General features: G+C 43.9%; 1 protein-coding gene across 1 annotated transcript; it reads right to left on the bottom strand.

The window, feature by feature from the left end:
• Window positions 1-874: 874 nt before the first annotated feature.
• Window positions 875-21,010, bottom strand: LOC139764862 (uncharacterized). The gene is made up of 7 exons (XM_071691886.1): window positions 20,979-21,010; window positions 19,976-20,021; window positions 19,279-19,549; window positions 15,895-16,079; window positions 9,187-9,317; window positions 5,541-5,708; window positions 875-2,155 (listed from the first exon to the last, which is right to left on the bottom strand). Exons 1-7 carry the CDS (start codon window positions 21,008-21,010, stop codon window positions 1,603-1,605), a joined length of 1,386 nt encoding a protein of 461 aa, XP_071547987.1. The 3' UTR covers window positions 875-1,602.
• Between the last annotated feature and the right edge of the window lie 1,309 nt (window positions 21,011-22,319).

Here is a 22,319-nt window from a genome sequence, read left to right as displayed (position 1 = left end):
AACTGGGTGTCCTGTTTAGATGTCGAAAATTCTTTTCATCCGAACAGTTGATCCGTTTATTCGAAGGACTGATCCGTCCTTGTATGGAGTAATGCTCTCACATCTGAGGTGGCTCTAACTCTTTATCTTAATTGACAGAGTTGTGTCGAAAGCGGAACGACTTACGAACTCTCCGGGGCTAACTTCAAAATCAAACCCGCTTTTCCCTTTGCCGCAATGTTGGTTCACTTTTCCACTTCTAAAGGTATTACTTTGGTATTTGCTCCCGAAAGCCGGCTGTTTGTGTGCTCCACCAACAGCTAGACCAAGCAATACTCGGGAAGCTACTGCGTCACATGATAACTGTGTGGCTATTGACAACTCGAGGGGGGGGGGGGGGGGGGGCTTTTGATCATTATATCTTTCCCTACATTTCGAAGCTTTGGAATACTCTGCTCACTCATGATATTTCCCAATAACGACGACCTGGCACATTTTAAACGACAGGGCATACACAGTGTTCTTTTTCCTCTATCCAAAGGATATATATATATATATATATATATATATATATATATATATATATATATATGTGTGTGTGTGTGTGTGTGTGTGTGTGTGTAATAATAATAATAATAATAATAATAATAATAATAATAATAATAATAATAATAGTTCCCTCAGGCCCCCTTTTGATTTTATATCTTTGTACCATGACATCCTAGAAGACAAGGTACCCTGCGCAGAAGAAAATGAAGCAACTTTGTCTTTTATGGATGTCCTGGTGCAACACACATATGACCCAGATCAAGTTCAGCATGTTTAGAAAACGTACAAATGTCTGCTCATGTATATACACTTCTACTCAGCTTACCAGGATAAAGTAAAAACAATCCGTGTTCACCTCCTTTATCATTTCGTGCGTAATGCATTTGCAGTCCAGAATTTATGAAATTGCATCGCCCTTTAAAGTACATCATGAAATTCACTGACAAACTTTTGTACAGAAGCAGAAAGATATTTTTCAGCTTATAAAACATGGAACCTTATAACACTAAAAACCTCTTAATATAATCGTATCACAATTTCCTGGCACTGCCCTAACTACTTATGGAATCTGATATCAATATTGCAATCAAGGACACCAATAGTAATGATCTTGCGGAAGAGTGGTGGATGTGATGCATTATTTTTTATCATATTTTTTCTGATTGACTTATCTGATTATAGTAATCTCGGTTTTCCAAAAGTGATGGCTTGCAATTCGCAAAAGCTTATGAAGTGGTATATTGCTGGATCCCGAGAGATCTAGAATTCTACGCATAACGTATGTATAAGACAACGTTCGGGAGCCTAGCTTAGATTGGGTAAACCGGACGAACGAAGCTTCAGCAACAACTTTGATTAGTTTTTATATATATATACCCAATGTGCTGTCCATAATTTCACTTACCTACTTAAGCTTATCAATAAATACACATATATGATTACAGATATACAAACAATTACAGAAATACACACAAATTTGAACACACAATCAGTAGCAACTGTGTACAGCCTTAGCCAGAGGATCACCTGGTCATCGCTGGACTGCTACCTTGAAGCTTACAGGTCTTCATGTCATCAAGTTATTCTTCGACTCCATATCCTCTTTACCATCAGGTCGTCTTGTCTTTCCAGGTCATCTTGTTGTTCCAGGTTATCATGTTGCTCCAGGTCATCTTGTTCCAGGTCTTCTTGCTGCTCTAGGTTATCGTGTCGCTCCATGTCATCTTGCTTCAGGTCATTTCGTCGTTCCAAGCCATCCTGTCGCTCCATGTCTTTTTGTCGTTCCAGGCCATCTTGTCGATCTAGATCGTGTTGCTGCTCCATGTCACCTTGTCGTTCTTGGTTCTCTTGTCGCTCGAGGTCATTTTGTCGCTTCACGTCGTCTTGTTGCGCCAGGTCATCTTGTCGCTCTGTGTCTTCTTGCATCCGGTCATCTTGCCATTCTTGGTCATCTTGTCGCTCCGGGTCATTCTGCCGCTCCAGTTCATACAGGTGCTTGAAGTAGTTGAAGACACTGAAGGGACAGGCATAGGCATAGCTAGTGGAGCAGGACCCCGGGTCGTCTAGTTGTCCTAGCAGCTGGGCTTCCCTGTAGTCCTGCAGCAGACCGCGTCCGTCCTCCCGTGGCCTACAAGTCGTGCAAGCTAATGTTAGACACCTGATATAAATTAGGAATCCAAACTGACGCCACGAACACTCTTGTAAGGATAAATGAATCGACACGTCCATCACTCTCAGGCTGTGATAGCGATATTATACGCCATATTGATGATGTTGTGAAATACTAACATGGTACTGGGCACCAAATGGATGATACGGTGAAACTCTTGGATGATACTGGGCACCACAAGGAATGTCTGACTATCCTTTTCTGTCACGAGAGTCTAGTACTTTTATCCTCTGAAATTAGCTCATTCAGAAGTGGTTTGTGTCTGCCGTCAACAGCTCAACACAGGAGGAGGATTGAATGTACGCAAACACAGGCATTAATGGAACAAATATTATAAATGAGTACCCTCATCAAACAATTGCATCTGTCCCTGTCCTGGCTACTTATATGCAAGATGAAATGCATTCTCTTTATCCATCTACTTTTTTTTGACAAGGTGCTAGGGAAGTTGCCGAGAAAAAAAAATTTTAATCAGAATTAACGGATTTAGAAATGACATATGACGATCAAGAAAGCATTCTAGAAAGTTTTGACTATATGGTGTACATGGAAGACTACTGAATGCTGTTAAGGGCTTTTATTTATTCATCTGTTTATCAGTGAGTGTGAGAGTTGATGGCGTTACGAGTGTGTAGTCTTAAGTGAAATGAAATGAAATGCTGCAGCTTATCAAAATAGTCAAAATACATTAGCTATCCAACTGATGTGGCGTGCTTGGGATATCATGGTTATCAACGCTTGGTCACTACAACACACGGTTACTGTGGATCTGACAACAGGAATAGATTTAAAGAGAGAAAAAAAAAAAAAGAGAGAACAAGTGGGGTAATCATGTAACCAGCTAGACTAATATCAATTAATCCGTACCGTTTACTGTGCTCACTAGCACAAGATACAGAACAATTTGTATGCAAAGTTACGCAATCCAAAAACGCAGTGATAAAATGGCAAAAAAATATGATAACATAAATAGGAAGGCGAAGTTTTGGCATACTGAGTGACGCTTTAACGTGTTTACAGACCACTCCAAGACAGCTCGAGAATAGTTGTGAGCGAATGCGGCTTTTCTTTGTTACTGGCACTACCTTGCTAACGCGGGAAACGGTTATCAAGGATGAAAAAAAAGGGAATGATTATTCAACACTCAGCATGATGTAAATCAAACAAATAGATAGTCATCGGCCATTGATATAATTGACCTCAAAAGCGTTACAAGATACTAATAGGGTTAAGATTTTTCCAGAATATCAGTCCTGCGCAACATAAAGGAGGTGCGAGGGATCGATTTTGGGAACAGCTCTTGTTTAACGACACAGCGGTGCAAGATATCACACCAAATTGGAGGTGGAAGGATGAGTGAAAAAAGATTTTGAGCGATCGGGGCCTGAACATGCAGGAGGGTGAAAGGCGTGCAAGGAATAGAGTGAATTGGAACGACATGGTACACCGGGGTCGACGTGCTGTCAATGGATTGAACCAGGGCATGTGAAGCGTCTGGGGTAAACCATGGAAAGTTTTGTTGGGCCTGGATGTGGAAAAGGAGCTGTGGTTTCGGTGCATTGTACAAGACAGCTAGAGTGAGTGTGAACGAATGTGGCCTTTGTCTTTTCCTAGCGCTACCTCGCGCACGTGCGGGGGAAGGGGTTGTCATTTCATGTGTGGCGGGGTGGCGACGAGAATGATTAAGGCAGCAAGTATGAATTATGTACATGTGTGTATATGTACGTGTATGTATGTATATGTTGAAATGTATAGGTATGTATATGTGCGTGTGTGGACGTGTATGTATATACATGTGTGTGGGTGGGTTGGACCAATCTTTCCTGTTTCCTTGCGCTACTTCGCTAACGCGGGAGACAGCGACAAAGTACAATAAATATGAAATAAATAAATAAATAAATAAATATCCTGGATACGCATCTGCTTGAAAACGATTCAAAAACCCACACTTAAATACGCATGAGAATGTTCATAGTCTACGCCCCACAAATACTAACAAAAAACAAAACTATTGTATGAAACTAACAGGATAATCTTATAGTGTCTCGGTTGTACCTCTGCCAGGGTCGTCCTGGCCTTTCCTTGTTCCATTCATATACGCCAAGCTATGTAATGGCGACGGACCGTGATCGGCAAACCAGCAGTTAGAAGAGTACAAAGGAATACAAAAAAAATATCAAACAGCAACAGACCATTAGGTCCTTTCCAGGCATTTTGTGATAATTGAATATACGAGAAACTCACAGATTACTGTAGTGAAAGTCAGAAGGTAAATTCAGTGACCTGCATATTGTCATTTTGACTATACAGGCGGAAATATTGAAAGACGTGAAGTATTTATCAGGTCTAGGTTCATCATAAGACAGCATAGAGTCGAGAACTTTCTAAAAGCACTGCTATACATTGGATTCCGATGCCTTTTACAATTTTAGTTACGGTGACGACTGTAGTATGTGAAGCGGCTTTGTAAATAGCGGGGGAACTCAACCATCTCACCCAGCCATCCACTTCCCGCGGGTGTCATTCTGATTTTCTTACCAATCTTCTTGGGTAAGTGATTTCTTACCATCTTCTTGGGTAAAGTGATAAGAACTAGACACACAAGTCTTAAAGTACTTAATCCAGAATGTGATGATACTCACATACGCCTTACAGTACAATGGTGTAAATACTTTCGAATCATGCAGGAGCAGGTCTCAAAAAGCAACTGCGTGTTAACTCAGGGTTGCGTTGCGTTGAGTACACAGTCAGTCCATCGAAGGCCCAACAGTCCAGCCAGATTTCCATAAGACATGATATGTAAGTTTTCAGAGCAGCGTTACTAAATGTAAACAAAAAAAATGTACTAAAAAAAACTTTCCACGATATCCTAAAATAATCCCAGAATTCATAAAGATATTAGGAAGACATCCTAACCAAAACTTAATGTTTGCGGGAAGAAATCCTGATCGCTTTTTACAGAACAAAAGCCACAGGAACACAGGAGTCGGCTGAAGGCTGTATTAATAATTACGTAATAAGGTGCAGGGGGAAAATAAGTAAATGAAAAGATTTAGGTAGAGATAGCAGTAATGAGCTCCCCCAAAGGCTTGAAGACTCGGGGTGATACAAAAGAAATAGCGAGCTCCCCAAAAGACAGTGAAGTCTTATCGAGGAAAAGATACCATTATCAAGCTCCGAGCACTGGGGAGTATGACTCACGTGAAGACGGGAGAAATAAGCTCCCCACTACTGGGGAGTAGGACTCACGTGAAGACGACAATAACAAGCTTCCCATAGCTGGGGAGTAAGACACGTGAAGATGGCAGTAATAAGCTCCCCACCACTGGGGAGTAGGACTCACGTGAAGACGGCAGTGATAAGCTCCCCAACAATGGTCAAGTCATGGATGGGGAACTTCTGCAGTTCACAGATGAACCGCTGGAGACAAGCTCGACCCTCCAGACCATAGGTCGTGCTCAACTTGCTCTCCAGCGACCGGTAGATGGTCGCCTGATCGTCCGTGTAGCTCCTGTTGGGGAACACGGGGTATCTGTTTACAAGAGGGACACGTGGTGTTTGTTACTGTAGACGGAAACGGGGTCTTTGTTTACTGCAGAGACATGTGGTTTGTGGTTACTGATAAGGTACATAGTCATTGTTTGCTGAAGGAGGGACACAATGCTTTTGTTTGCCTTATGGGAGCACGAAGTCCTTGTTTACTGTAGGGGAACAAGTTGTATTTGGTTTCTGTAGGGACATGTGGTCTGTTTACTGTAGGGGTATGTAGTCTTTGTTTACTGCAGGGACATGCAGGCTACGTTTACTGTAGAGACATGTGGTCTGTGTGTGTGTGTACTGCAGATATATGTGGTCTGCGTATACTGTAGATGCATGTGGTCTGTGTGTACTGTAGATATATGTGGTCTGTGTATACTGTAGATGCATGTGGTCTGTGTGTACTGAAGATGCATGTGGTCTGTGTGTACTGAAGATGCATGTGGTCTATGTGTATATTGTCAATGTTTGCTCTTGGGCACGTTGTCATTGTTTACTGTAGTGACATGCGATCTGTGTTTACTGAAAGTGTACATGGTCATTGTTTACTGTAAAGATACGTGATCTTTGTTTACTGTGGCCTTGCTTTGCTGGGGGACACGTGGTCGAAGTTTACTGTGGAGGCACGTGGTCTGTACGTACTGAGGGGGAAGGTGCTTTTTTATTTACTGTGGAGGCACGTGGTCTTTGTAAATTATGGGAATGTGTAGTTTTAGTTCACGGTGTGGGAACACATGGTCTTTGTTTAATGTAGGGTACATGGTCTTGTTTACTATGAGGACATGTGGGTTTCATGTTTACTATGGAGGGGGGGGGGTTACGTGTTCTTTGTATGGTATAGACGCACGTGGTCATTGCCTAGTGAGATGGTACGAGATATTTCTTTAGTGTTGGGGTCGGGGGGACTTGATCCCTCTAAAGTGAGAGGAACGTCCTCTTATTTAGTGAGGAAATTATCATTATTATCATCATTTATATATATAGGTGCTATTCACCCACTATACCCCGAGAGTCGAACCCGGGTCCATCAGTGTAGCAGCCAGCCAGGGAGCCTAACTAACCCCCAGGCCACGAAGAGCTTAACACATCATCTCCGTAACCACTCGCTGATTCATGGACCTCGCGATGCGTCACGCAATCCTTTTACGAGGTGGAAATACTGCCGCTCGCGCTCTGGGCAAAGGTACAGTGGTGAACAGTTCACATCAGATATCGTGTGCACATTAAGCGGATGAGATACGTGGACATTTCCGTTAGTGCCTTGGAAGGAGATTCAAAAGCCCTCCGTCCTTGTCTGGAGCGTGAGGGGCAGTATCTCCATCTCGTAAAAGATGCGTGACACATCACCGAGATCCGTGAATCAGCAAGTGGTTACGGAGGACACACACACACACACATCTGCTTTGCTGAAAAGACATTTGTCCTACGGACCCAGTCCCAAACCCACCTCACCTGTCCTTCTGACTAGACACACACCTGCCCTGTTGACGAAACAGACATCTGCCTTACTGATAAGACACACACCTGCCCCGTTGACGAGACACACACCTACCCTACTGATAAGACACACATCTGCCCTGTTGACGACAGACACACACCTACCCTACTGATAAGACACACATCTGCCCTGTTGACGACAGACACACACCTACCCTACTGATAAGACACACATCTGCCCTGTTGACGACAGACACACACCTACCCTACTGATAAGACACACACCTGCCCTGTTGACAAGACACATACCTACTTTACTGATAAGACACACACCTGCCCTGTTGACGAGACACATACCTAACTTACTGATAAGACACATACCTGCCCTGTTGACGAGACACATACCTAACTTACTGATAAGACACACACCTGCCCTGTTGACGAGACACATACCTAACTTACTGATAAGACACATACCTGCCCTGTTGACGGGACACATACCTACTTTACTGATAAGACACACATCTGCCCTGTTGACGACAGACACACACCTACCCTACTGATAAGACACACACCTGCCCTGTTGACAAGACACATACCTACTTTACTGATAAGACACACACCTGCCCTGTTGACGAGACACATACCTAACTTACTGATAAGACACACACCTGCCCTGTTGACGAGACACATACCTAACTTACTGATAAGACACATACCTGCCCTGTTGACGAGACACATACCTGCCCTACTAATAAGACACACACCTGCCCTGTTGACGAGACACATACCTGCCCTGTTGACGAGACACATACCTAACTTACTGATAAGACACATACCTGCCCTGTTGACGAGACACATACCTAACTTACTGATAAGACACATACCTGCCCTGTTGACGGGACACATACCTAACTTACTGATAAGACACATACCTGCCCTGTTGACGAGACACATACCTGCCCTACTAATAAGACACACACCTGCCCTGTTGACGAGACACATACCTGCCCTGTTGACGAGACACATACCTAACTTACTGATAAGACACATACCTGCCCTGTTGACGAGACACATACCTAACTTACTGATAAGACACATACCTGCCCTGTTGACGAGACACATACCTGCCCTACTAATAAGACACACACCTGCCCTGTTGACGAGACACATACCTGCCCTGTTGACGAGACACATACCTAACTTACTGATAAGACACATACCTGCCCTGTTGACGAGACACATACCTAACTTACTGATAAGACACATACCTGCCCTGTTGACGAGACACATACCTAACTTACTGATAAGACACATACCTGCCCTGTTGACGAGACACATACCTAACTTACTGATAAGACACATACCTGCCCTGTTGACGAGACACATACCTGCCCTACTAATAAGACACACACCTGCCCTGTTGACGAGACACATACCTGCCCTGTTGACGAGACACATACCTAACTTACTGATAAGACACATACCTGCCCTGTTGACGAGACACATACCTAACTTACTGATAAGACACATACCTGCCCTGTTGACGAGACACATACCTAACTTACTGATAAGACACATACCTGCCCTGTTGACGAGACACATACCTAACTTACTGATAAGACACATACCTGCCCTGTTGACGAGACACATACCTGACTTACTGATAAGACACATACCTGCCCTGTTGACGAGACACATACCTGCCCTACTAATAAGACACACACCTGCCCTGTTGACGAGACACATACCTGCCCTGTTGACGAGACACATACCTAACTTACTGATAAGACACACACCTGCCCTGTTGACGAGACACACACACAACTACCCTGCTGAGGAAAGCCACACCTGCCCTTCTGACTGGACCCACACCTGCCCTGTTCACGAGACACAGACCTGCCGTGCTCATCAGCCACACACACGCCCTGCTGACCACACACACACACACACACACACACGCGCGCGCGCATCTACCCTACTGTCAAGACACACCCACCCCGCCGATTACGTACCTCCCCTTCAGGTACTCATCAATCAAGGCGTCGAGGATGATGAAGAAAGTGACGGAGGCGTAGGGTAGCAACCGGGCGGAGGGGTTGCCGTCATTGTCGTTGTCCGTGTTGATGGGGACGCCCAGGATGTTCTGGATGGACAGGAAGGGGAAGGTGAGGAGCTGGGGTAGCGATGTGGTCATGGTTGCCCGGATCCTGCGGGGGGTGGAATTACATGGATTTGATTTTTGTATCAAGATCGGCGACCTTATACAGGGCGCTCCTGCCCAGAAGAGGATACAGAGTGCACAAAATGGTCCAGGGATTGGTGGGCCTCAATGGTTGAAATAAATCTTCGGTTACATAGTGAGATGAACGTTAACGTACCCTGGACACCACCGAATAGACTATTCGGCAATTTACGTGGTAAGTGAAGCTCACAATAGCTGATCGGCTTTGAGTGGATTACGTATAAAGATATATATAACCAATGAACTATCTACGAAAAGCAAATTCACGACACCTCAAATATCCGAGGAATAACATTGAGTTTGGTAAAGTGTGTGGAAGAAGAAAGTTAAGAGTAAATGTGAATAAGAGCAAGGTTATTAGGTACAGTAGGGGTGAGGGTCAAGTCAATTGGGAGGTGAGTTTGAATGGAGAAAAACTGGAGGAAGTGAAGTGTTTTAGATATCTGGGAGTGGATCTGTCAGCGGATGGAACCATGGAAGCGGAAGTGGATCATAGGGTGGGGGAGGGGGCGAAAATTTTGGGAGCCTTGAAAAATGTGTGGAAGTCGAGAACATTATCTCGGAAAGCAAAAATGGGTATGTTTGAAGGAATAGTGGTTCCAACAATGTTGTATGGTTGCGAGGCGTGGGCTATGGATAGAGATGTGCGCAGGAGGATGGATGTGCTGGAAATGAGATGTTTGAGGAAAATGTGTGGTGTGAGGTGGTTTGATCGAGTAAGTAACGTAAGGGTAAGAGAGATGTGTGGAAATAAAAAGAGCGTGGTTGAGAGAGCAGAAGAGGGTGTTTTGAAATGGTTTGGGCACATGGAGAGAATGAGTGAGGAAAGATTGACCAAGAGGATATATGTGTCGGAGGTGGAGGGAACGAGGAGAAGAGGGAGACCAAATTGGAGGTGGAAAGATGGAGTGAAAAAGATTTTGTGTGATCGGGGCCTGAACATGCAGGAGGGTGAAAGGAGGGCAAGGAATAGAGTGAATTGGAGCGATGTGGTATACAGGGGTTGACGTGCTGTCAGTGGATTGAATCAAGGCATGTGAAGCGTCTGGGGTAAACCATGGAAAGCTGTGTAGGTATGTATATTTGCGTGTGTGGACGTGTGTATGTACATGTGTATGGGGGGGGGGGGGGTTGGGCCATTTCTTTCGTCTGTTTCCTTGCGCTACCTCGCAAACGCGGGAGACAGCAACAAAGTATAAAAAAAAAAAAAAAAAGATGTTTGCACGTATCAACTATCTTGTTGTGTTTGGTAAGAATCATCTCTGAGCTCACAGTCAGGTACATAACAATGCTGCACGGTGAGGGAACATCTTGCTTTGTTGACAAAGTTAACATTTGGTTTGTTCACTCTCAACAGGAAGCGCAAACTCCCAGGGATATCTATAATTCAACCTAACTCGGACAAGAACAACATCAAGTTATCCACTACTTCTACTACTACTACCAATAATAATAATAATAATAATAATAATAATAATAATAATAATAATAATAATAATAATAATAATAAAAATAATATTATTATTATTATTATTATTATTATTATTATTATTATTATCATTATTATTATTATTATTATTATTATTATTATTATTATTATTATTATTATTATAATTATTATTATTATCATTATTACTATTATTATTATCATTATTATTATCATTATCATTATTATTATCATTTACCAAGAAAGTTAAACACAGAACAAAATTATGTCTTGGTTTACATGGGAAACATATTACTACGATCAAAAACACAAAATAAAACGCCGTCGTAAAAAGACAACGAGAGAATTATAAAATTGTCTGACAGATCGCTGCGTCTTGACTCCAAGTCTGGGGCACATGAGTTACTGTAGCGAGATGTTCTACATCTGACTGATTGTAAAAGCTGTCTTCCTCGCCTTGTGGCTCTTCCACAGATGTCATGCAAACGATGTGGCAAGAAATGTCTGGAGTTGTTAGACTCGAGATGATTCTTTCCGAAACGAAACCGTTAATCCCTCACGTATTGCCTGAAACCTAGTCTCATTATGTATACTCGTGGCTCTTCCATAGCTTTCATGTTGGTTGCCTAAAATACCTACAAAATTACCTTCTTTTGTTTTATATATATATATATATATATATATATATATATATATATATATATATATATATATATATATATATATATATTGTTATAAACTAAGATCATCTCATGTCTAGTTTACGTCAGACAAACCATGTCCCCATGTTCCTGTTGGTGTTAAGAGGTGCGAGGGCCGAGGAATGCAGGTATCCAGGTATGAGAGTCTAAAGTTCGTAACTCAACAAAATACATCATATAATTCTGTATGCATCAGCAAGCTTGCTTTAAACAGCGGACCTGTCAGAGCGTAGCCAGGGGATTCTAATGGTGCTAGGCACAAGTTAAGGATTCTAATGGTGCTGGCACAAGTTAAGGATTCTAATGGTGCTAAACACAAATTAATAGGTAATCTCGATAATACCAATCCACGAGGGCAGCAGCTGTCAACACTACTGAATTCACATGATAATGTACAGCTCGTATGGGACTTAGAGCTAACTCATGTCCATGGCAGGACCCTTGATCTATGTGTAGGGTTCAACATCTCTCATACTACGCGTTCTTCCATTATTGTTCATGACATGTTGAGTGATCACCATCTCACGGTAACCAATATCAACATTTCTAATACAGTCCTTCCTGGGGGAAAAAAGCTCAAACGAAAACGGCTCGTAATCTATTTCTCATATTTGCCATTTCCCGCGATAACGAGGTAGCGTAAAGAACAGATGACTAAACCTTTGAGGGAAAAAAAATCCTCACTTGGTCCTCTTCTCTGTTCCTTCTTTTGGAAAAGTAAAAACAGGAGGGGAGGATTTCCAGCCCTTCGCTCCCATCCGTTTCAGTCGCCTTCTACGACATGAAGGGAATAAAGTGGGCCTACCTTAAGTGATGCCTACCTTACCTCCGTCTAGTTTTTGAGCCAACAGGACGTCGTCACCCTGCATCTGTGAATATCAATGAAGACTTCTGACGAAACTTAATCTTAGCAACTCTGAGAACATTTGCAAAAATGTGACCCCCTTAAGCTTGGTAGAACGACTGTGAAGGATCAGTTCAAAGGCTATCACAGCCAAGGGTCGTACCGTCGTGTTCGAGGGTCGTTATTATCAACCACATCCTTCCATCCATATCTCAAAGTTGTTTAACACACGAGTACATGAAATACAGATATTCACGACTGTAAGTAAAAAAAAAACATCAAGAATCGATACCACTTAGCCACTCAGGTGGATCCGGCCTTCTGAAATCATCATCTGCTGGTGTTGTAGTCCACTAAGGCGGTCAAGATATTGTCTGTTGTCCTCCTGTGATCTAGTCTTATGGGCTTCTTGCCTTTACCTACCGTACCATAAGCTTTATTGATACCAGGGAAGAGGCGGGAAGGATCCTTAAGCTAGTGGGATCTTGTTATTGACTCCTGGGAATCTGCTACAGGTCTGGATCGAAACACCCTCAGGTTCGTCGGCAGTCTGTTGCTGATACTACGATACGAGAGTGACTTGTTCTTCCTAAATATGGAAGACATCTCACTAAAGGATCGACAGCTATCTATATCTCCCTTTGGGAGTGGTTTGAGGTTAACGTGTGCGCGGCAGCTTGCACTAAACCATCCCATGTAGGTTTACCTACTTAACTATCATGGTAATCAACGAAAGAAATGCAACTATCTTTGCATGACAATAAGTAATTGCCTGCTGCAGCAGATGCTCATCACCGGGTATTGTTGCGTCGTCCCATGTATCACGCAGCGTATGACATCAAGTGCCGGGAGGCTGCAAGGCCTACACTCTCTCTCTCTCTCTCTCTCTCTCTCTCTCTCTCTCTCTCTCTCTCTCTCTCTCTCTCTCTCTCTCCTCATCTCCCGAGCTCAAGGCTCCTCCGTATGGGTCTTTGTTTCAACCATAATGATGGTACTTAAGAACCCAATTAAGGAAGCTTCGCCTTGATCTTCCCGAGTGTCGGCGGGAACATTGTTCCCGCTTGTTTAACAGGTAAGTTCCTGGTTGAGGTCACACACAGCGTCGGGACCACTGGTTGATGTGAGGAGCCTCGCTACGTCACGCTCATACAGGAGAAGGAGGAGGAGGTGTGTGTGTGTGTGTGTGTGTGTGTGTGTGTGTGTGTGTGTGTGTGTGTGTGTGTGTACTGGGGCACCAGATGGTGTGGCCTACTGTGGGATGATCAAACCTCTGTGGCGGTGAGGCTCGCAATGATTTCGGCTCATACCATCATGTATGGGCCCCATCACCAAATGCATGACCCACCACCAAAATCTGGGTTCCTCCCCCTCATCACAGGACCTGAGTCCCACCATCACCAGTCCTGGGCCCACCTCTCTGCCCCTCCCCCCACAAGGTCTTGGCAGAGGTACGCCTGTTATGGGAGTACGTGTTCAAAAAGTGTCCTGTCATCAACCACTGTCAACACCTGAAACTTTAACATTATGTGTGTGTGTGTGTGTGTGTGTGTGTGTGTGTGTGTGTGTGTGTGTGTGTGTGTGTGTGTGTGTGTGTCTGGTATTATCTGGCTTCGCCTGCAACAGGTTGCATCGCGAGTGAATATATATATATATATATATATATATATATATATATATATATATATATATATATATATATATATATATATATATACACACGAATATAGTGCATATGAACGCGCACTTCCATAGATCATACAAATTTCCAACCCGCCTTTCACCTGATGCATGTTCAAGCCCTGATCATTCAATTCTTTTTTTCACTCCATCCTTCCATCTCCAGTTTGATCTCCCCCTGCTCCTTTTCCCTTCCACCTCCAACACATATATCCTCTACGTCAACCTCTCCTCGTGCAATATCTCTATATGTCCATATAATTTCAGCACACCCTCTTCATCTCTTGATTACTTGATGAATCTACCTCACACAACATATTGCTCTTAAACATTTCATGTCCAACACATCCACCCTCCTCTGCACTTCCTCATCCATAGCCCATGCATCGCTTCCATACATTATCGTTGGAACTACTGTAGCTTCAAACATACCAATTTTCGCCCTCCTAGACAACGACCTCTCTACATATTCCTCATCGCTCCTAGAGTCTTCGCCCCCTCACCCACCCTGTGACTCACTTCCGCTTCCATAGTTCCATTCGCTACCATGTCCACCTCCCGGATATCTAAAACTCTTTCCTCCACTTTTCTCCATTCACACTCACGGCCCAACTAACCTGTCTTTCTGCTCTGATTTTATTCACAATTACTCTTAACTTCCACCTCTCAAACACTCTCCCAAACTCAGACACCAGTAACTGCAGTTTTCACTCAAATCTGCCCCCAGTGCCAACACATCCCTACAGAATGCGTACTCAACCTTCTCATCAAGATTCTTGCATTTACCTCCTTCAAGACCCCGTCCATAAATAAATGAATCAGCCATAGTGATATCACACTCTCGCCGCAGACCCACCTTCACCAGGAACCACTCACTCTCCTCTCTACCTACTCGCACAAATGCCTTAAACTGTTGATGAAAACTTACTACTCCTAATAACTTTCCTCCCACACCATATATTCGTCAAATCTTCTACATTGGCATCTCTATCAACCCTATCATATGCTTCCTCCCGATCTATAAATGCCACATACAGATCCTTCTGTCTTCTAGGTATTTCTCACATACATTTTCAAGGCAGACGCCTGATCCATGCATCCTCTGATACTCCTGAAACCACAATGTTCCTCCCCAGTCTATTGCTCTATACATACCTTCACCCTTTTCAATCACCACTCTACCATACAGCGTACCAGGTACCCTCAGCAAAGCCAATGTCTCTGTAGTTTAAACATTCACCTTTGTACCCCTTGACTTCATGCAATGGAACTATATACATACCTTCTGCAGATCCTCTGGCACCTCACTATGGTCCATACATTCATTGAAGATTCAGCCTGGCCGACACATGAACCTGTCCTCACAACTCCTCACACCCACTTGGGAAACGATCACCGTGATGACTGAACCGTCCTCATGATTCCTCCCACCTACATAGACCATCACCATAAAGCCTCAGGGGTCAAAACGATACCAAACCTGTGGTTTAAACTTCGTCGGAAAAGAGTCTCTTTGACGCATTAACCATACATGTGTCTAATTCCGTACCGTGAATTTACGGTGGATCAAATACATACAGCCATGCGAACATACGTGAACATAACCCGGGTCGCAGTCCCCAAACCCCGATATCTGGCGAAGACAAGGATGCCTAAACTTACTCTACCTTGACTTTCAGTGTAACAGGACCTACCATTTTGAGTACTGGTCGACAGGACGAAAAACAATGGACGTGACAACAATCCTACAGCCAGCCAGTCAGAGCCAGTCATAATGGTGTTGGATCATGTACGAAGTGTGGCACTCACCTGGCTCTTTCGTGACGTGTTACAACAGACTGGAGGGGAGGAGACCGAGTGGAGGTGTTGGTTGACAGACGGTGAAGCACACACTGTGGCTGCCCCCGCCGCTGGGCTGCGGTGGGTGATAGGCGGCGCCTCTTGCAGGTGGCTCTGGAGGTGCGAGGGGCGGGTGTTTGTTCCCTTGAGGGCGTCTGGGGAGGACGGAGGAGAGAGTAAGTTCACCCACGCTCGAGAACAAGGGTTGGGAGTAGCACACACCCCCTAGTGATATGCGGAGGGAGGAAGTCGGGTGATAATCAGAGGAATAGACTCACCGACACAGAAGCGGGTCAAAGTCGTCCATCACTCGTGGACTGCCAGCCAGTACCTTCTGCTGATGCAAGTTTCCAAGGGAGCGTATCAGCGGCCTGGAAATTTGACGTCGCTGGAATAATCCCACCAAATAGTCTAAGCTGCTGTTTCCAGTATATCCATTTGACCCTCGACAACAGTCAGTGTTTACTAATCAGCTGTAAGTTAAGTCCCTTAATCAAGACTATCTCATTAACGATATGTATATACGTACATGTATGTACGTGAGCGTAAGCCAGGTACCCAGTTCATCAACCACTAGCGAGGATGAACAGCTGGATAGTCTGTGGACTGGCTGTCGCAGCCAGAATTCGTACCTAGCGCTCGACCCTGGAGTCACGACAATGCATGAAGGCCATCAACTCTAATCGCTACGCCACGGAGGTAATAAAAGCCTAACATAACACTTTATTTCCTAGACGCCACTCATGCCTCAGACGGATGCGATGTCCCGCGAGATCTTGAGCGCATGCAAATAAGGTAATCAATTAGTATTCATTATCACAGTCATTTACCGCAATGGATTTTAAATTCTAAAGAGTTTACGACCTTGGTCAACAGTCTAGGTAATGGATGCGGCTTGTGTCATTCATGGTGGGTGTGGCTGACACTCTCTGCCACTCATGGTAGGTGTGGCCGACACTCCCTGCCACTCATGGTGGGTGTGGCCGACACTCCCTGCCACTCATGGTGGGTGTGGCCGACACTCTGCTACTCATGGTGGGTGTGGCCGACACTCTGCTACTCATGGTGGGTGTGGCCGACACTCTGCTACTCATGGTGGGTGTGGCCGACACTCTGCTACTCATGGTGGGTGTGGCCGACACTCTCTACCACTCATGGTGGGTGTGGCTGACGCGTTCACAGACTGCATACTCGCCCCTCTATCCAAAATTCTCGAATTTACCTCCCTCACCACCCCATCCATAAAGAAATTGGACAACCATGGGGACATCACACATCCCTGCCACAGACCAACCTTCATTTGGAACCATTCACTCTCCTCTCTTCCTACTAGTACACATACCTTACACCCTTGATGAAAGAAAAAATTCTCACTGCTTCTAACTACTTTACCCCCACACCATTTAGTTATTCTTAAAGTCCCTCACACGGCATCTCTATCAAATCTATCAAAAGCTCTATCGACTCATATGCTTTCTCCAGATCCATAAATGCCACATACAAATCCATTTGTTTCTCTGATTATTTCTCACACACATTCTTTAAAGAAAACACCTGATACACTCACCCTCTACCGCTTATGGAACCAACTGCTCAGTTTCTCACTAGAGTCTACCACCAGGGATGTGTCATCAGCAAACATCAACTGACTCACTTCTCAGCCCACCTGTTTCCCTACAGTCTTGCACACTCGCCCCTCTCTGCAAGACCCTTGCATTTACCTCCCTCACCACCCCATCCACAAACAAATCTTTTCCATCGAATGTCATTTTTTTTTTCTCTGTTACTATTCAACAGGTCCAGAATTTGCTCCTGATCCCCGCCTTCTGGTATCTGTAGTCTCTGGCCTTTGTGTTAGGGGCATTTCCTTTTGTTGTTCTGTTACGAAGACATCCGCGGAAGACACCCCCCCACTAACCTTTTTTCTCTGACGATTTTCATTCACAGCGCCTTCACTCCTGTGGTTACATTCCCTCTGAATACCTTCACTTGTATGTAGGGCGTGAGGAGGAGGAAGGGGGAGGGGAGGTGGCCTCAGGGCTTGGCGGTGGAGGGTGGGGAGGTGGTAGAACGTCGCTCGAGATGACAAATGATCTCAGGAAGTGACAGACAGTCGAGCCTCGAGAGAGACATGAGGGTACTTAAAACACTTCAACGTGCCGAAGTAATTTTCCTTTAACGTTATCATACATTTACCTTCATTCAGCTGAATATTCTTAGTGATATATGATAAAAATATGCAAACCTCGTAAGGCAAGCGTCATGTGTATTTATGCATGTGTGTGAGGTGGGTAGACCCAGTATGAGCGGTCAGAGAAGACTCCACCTCCAAGAATACCTCATTACTGTGTGGTTTTATGCTCGTGTTAGCGCACTTCTGATTGAGGTGTAGCTGGGGAGCTATTTGTCTGGGCACAGGTGTTAAATGGGTTAATGACAGCTAATGGGGACTGCCGTAGGAGACGGGTCAAGACATTAACGAATGCATGGACGGGGCAGGTGCAGGTGGAGGTGCTAAGTAGGGAGAAAACACCAACGCTGGTGGTGGTAAACACGCACCCGTCTGCCTGTAGAGTTCCCTGGGTTGACGTCTTGTGTGTGTGTGTGTGTGTGTGTGTGTGTGTGTGTGTGTGTAGGAAAACTATGGGACCTTCGTCGCCTGCAGTGAATTAGAGGACCCTGTCGACTATGGGAAACTAAGGGACTTCTCGACTGTGGGAAGTAAGGCACCTTATCGATTATAGCAAAGGTAAATCAAGGGACTTCTTCGCCTGTAGTGAACTATAGCACCCCTTCGTCCGTATCTGAAGGACCACCTCGTCTGTAAACCTATCGGACGTCTTGCGGTGGTTCTTAAACAATATAACAACCACATTCAGTTCAGTTCACAGTTGGTAGTTGAGAAATACGATGACTGTCTGACGTGCTCTCCTCACGACTGTGTTCCTGCGTGCTGCAGGTTCTACTGTTCTTCAAAATGATGACGCGACGCTTGCCACCTTCAGTAGTGTTCTCTATCTATCCAAGGTATAGGAACTTTATGCACGAACCTAAAAGATATGACTAACTTTTCCTCTGTTGACCGAGTTATCTAAAAAATATACATCTTTTCTTCTTCAGCGAATAAGTCTTCAAGTTTCCTATGCTTGTATTATATCTACATAATCATTTTTGTTTTATTGTCCAGTCGCTGGCAACGCTCCACTATATCTTTCTTGGCGGTAAAGCCTTGTTTTCATTGTGGACGCCAAAAGGTTTGACGTAAGGATACGAAAAGTTCGCAGTACACTGACAGTGTTCAACGATTGCCCTTGTGTTCCGCTCAGCTTTTTAGTTGAGAGATTCCTCAAGTACATCCCTCTAGAACCACAATAACCATGGGACTTATGTTCTCGCTCTGAATGCTAGATGGTTTGATACTATTAGGACTAAAGTTACACAACACGCTGGAACCGAAATCAAATGTCTCGGTGTTGAACCTCAAATCTTTTAGCCACGTAGGACTCTCTAAGAAGGAACTTCCTGTCCTCACTGCCTTTGTGTCCAGCCACTTTTGAGGTAGGTCCATCTGGCGTGAATTCGTATGTCCAGCCACCGTGGGTAACAAGCGCGTGAATTCCTGTTTCTAGATTCCCAAGGCATCACCAGAGAATGGTTTCAGATTTCCCTGGTTAGTGTTCTAAGGATTCGCAGAACACAGAGATTCGAAGCTTCACGTTAAAGTGCTTCGAGAGTTCAAGAGACAGTGTTTGTCGCCTACCGACCTGACCCATCACGACTGTTTTGTTTCCCTATCGTCATTCAGTCAAGGGATATACAAAATGGGCCCAAACATAGCTAGTGGCTAGTGCTCGGTCCAGTGGAAGAAATGGGAGCTAGCTGAACAGTAAACTCAAGCAGACAAACCTTATTAAAAAGCCTATCACGAAACAGACGAAAACTCACTCAATGTTTGTAGTGAGTGTACCGAAAGACCGGGATCTACTTGTGGAGCTGCCGTTTAGATCGTAACAATATTTACTTAACAAAACAGTTCTGGTAAAGATCTTACCTTAAACAGTAGACCAGTGTCAGCGGCCAGCACCAGGTATAAACTCCTGAAAAAAGAAAAAACAAATTGGACTCAACAATATCACACATTAGGAAATACAAATCCAATATGGGTTTCGACATTTGTGGTTTTCTCTCGCTAAATTTGAGGACTTTTATGACGGGTAACGTCTCACAGGAGAGGTCGATTGACGGTCTGCATGTTTTGTCACTGTTGGAAAACCTTTGGTTCCATAAAAGGGAAGAGGACACATACGTGTGACGTTTTAAATTGCAGGAAATAATTAATAGCGTTATATAGGGACGGGAAAGTGGGTGCAATATTATTTCTGACTTTCCAAACATCATTTTGTGCATAAGCAAATGATATATATGAAATGGTGTTACAAAAATACTAATATAGGGAATGCAAAGAGATGTGCAACAGGGAAAGACAGGAAGCATTTGGACTGTCCACCTCTAGCTAAGGAATATAAGCTAGGATGTGGCACTGTGTCCAGATATAAAAGTGGCTTTGATGATGATGTCATACGATGGGTAATGGCATGTTCCACGTAGGAACGGTCAGCACACATCCAGAGGCACAGTACTAGACAAAGTTCTCAGAATCTTATTCAAGATTGGGAGAAAAGCAGCAACAAGTACAGAACTTTTATCACTGAGTGTTTGGTTTACCCCTGCAGCAAGTGTCAACACGGCAGTAAGAACGTATTCAGAGAGCAAATCAACACTGTACATATTGAAAAATTCCTCTTCATAATTCTCTTTACCTTTCTTTCTTTTGTCTTCTTTGAAACAACATAATTCAAGGTTGGAACAGTCTCTGGCCATGGTTCAAACATAAACCAATTACCTTATGAACGTAAACAATCGTTCTTCAGCCATTGTTACGGCACATCTATTTGACAAAGCTTTTTAGACATACGACCATACAATGCAACACAAAACCCCGATTTGACGCTTTCCACAAGACCCTTCCCAATCATACCTTCATTCTACCATACCTCTCATCGCTCAGGCCCTCAGCTTCAGCCATCGGTATCAGCTTTTTCGAAGACGTTCCTCAATACCCGAACATTCTGACTTGGTGAGGTGTTTACAACGAGCTCTTCCCGATTCTCACGGACTTCATTACCAACGGAAGGGTAGAGAGAGATCTGCTGGCACCCCTCACGACTCTGCCTGCTCAGGGACGTGAGTTTAAGCGGTACTGATTGGGTTGCTATGTGAGGTGAGAGGCTACTGTACACAGATGAAGTCATTATATACGAGGTTATGAAAACAGAATTTGTTCTAATCGGGTATTGAAGTGACTGCTATCACAAGTAGAGAGAACAACTAAAAATGGGTTAGTTATCACACACGGGAACTTTATAGTATCTAAGAAAGACAATAAAGAATTACAAGAAGCATTAGATGTGTAGACAGAAACAAGGATGAAAAACCACAATTATGTAAATTATTTAAGGGAAGGGAACGTTTGTCAGGGAAATACAATTGCATCTGGAGTCCACCATTAGTTGTTTTCTCTTAACTTACAAGTAGTTTTTGATATCAGAATCAGTATGTACTATATCGACCCAGAGACATGATGATTTATACGTGCAAATGGGAATTTATTGCCAGAAATGTTGCACGTGTTCCAGGGAGAAGATTACAGGAAAAGTCGTATTATATAACAATCACATCACATGGTTATTGAACCAGTTGCAGCACTGGGTTGTAAAATGGCATATGTTGTACTGACCGTCTAAGATTCCTGAGACATTCGTAAGCAGATGATTACTGATGACAACAATGTGAACGAAGACGTAAATGCCACGATCTGAACACTGGAGAAAATATGTTGGGCTGGATTTTTAAAGTACTCGTATTCTAATGGCAACCACACCCGGTGCCTCCCTTAAGTCCAGGTGCATTATATCTCTAGCCATTTCATATCAACATCTATCTGTATTTTTACTACGTCTTTGGCATCTCACCATGAATCAGTCACGTATGACCTGCAGCTACGACGTATGGTATTATAAATCATTTTGAGTACAGTAGGACGATCCTTGGTTGTGATGACATGATCTTTGACTTGACATCTCATGTGTCAGGTTAGAAATAAGGCCTTCATACCCAGGGGTCGTAGAGTCGTGCTCATGCGTTATAAAGTCGTGTATTTTTATGTTCACAGTCTGCTGTGGAGGCTTTAAACAACAGGATGTTAGGAAATGAGCAAATCATCTTCACAGCAGAGCGTCCTTGTGTACAGGAGCACTGGCTGTATCTACCGTATATACTCGTGTATATGTTTTAGCTTGAGAGATGGAAACGGGGTCAGTGGAGACTACTGTTCT

This window comes from Panulirus ornatus, chromosome 4, assembly GCF_036320965.1.
Source record: "Panulirus ornatus isolate Po-2019 chromosome 4, ASM3632096v1, whole genome shotgun sequence".
Classification (NCBI taxonomy): domain Eukaryota; kingdom Metazoa; phylum Arthropoda; class Malacostraca; order Decapoda; family Palinuridae; genus Panulirus; species Panulirus ornatus.
This window is presented reverse-complemented; position numbering and strand designations above follow the sequence as displayed.

Coding starts and splice junctions, on each gene's coding strand:
- LOC139764862 (XM_071691886.1), bottom strand. CDS start 21,010: ATGGCTGAAGCTGAGGGCCTGAGCGATGAGAG. Junction 20,022..20,978: donor GAGGGCCTGAGCGATGAGAG/GTATGGTAGAAT, acceptor TTCTTTTTTCAG/GAGTTTATACCTGGTGCTGG. Junction 5,709..9,186: donor GATGAGTACCTGAAGGGGAG/GTACGTAATCGG, acceptor GTTCCCCAACAG/GAGCTACACGGACGATCAGG.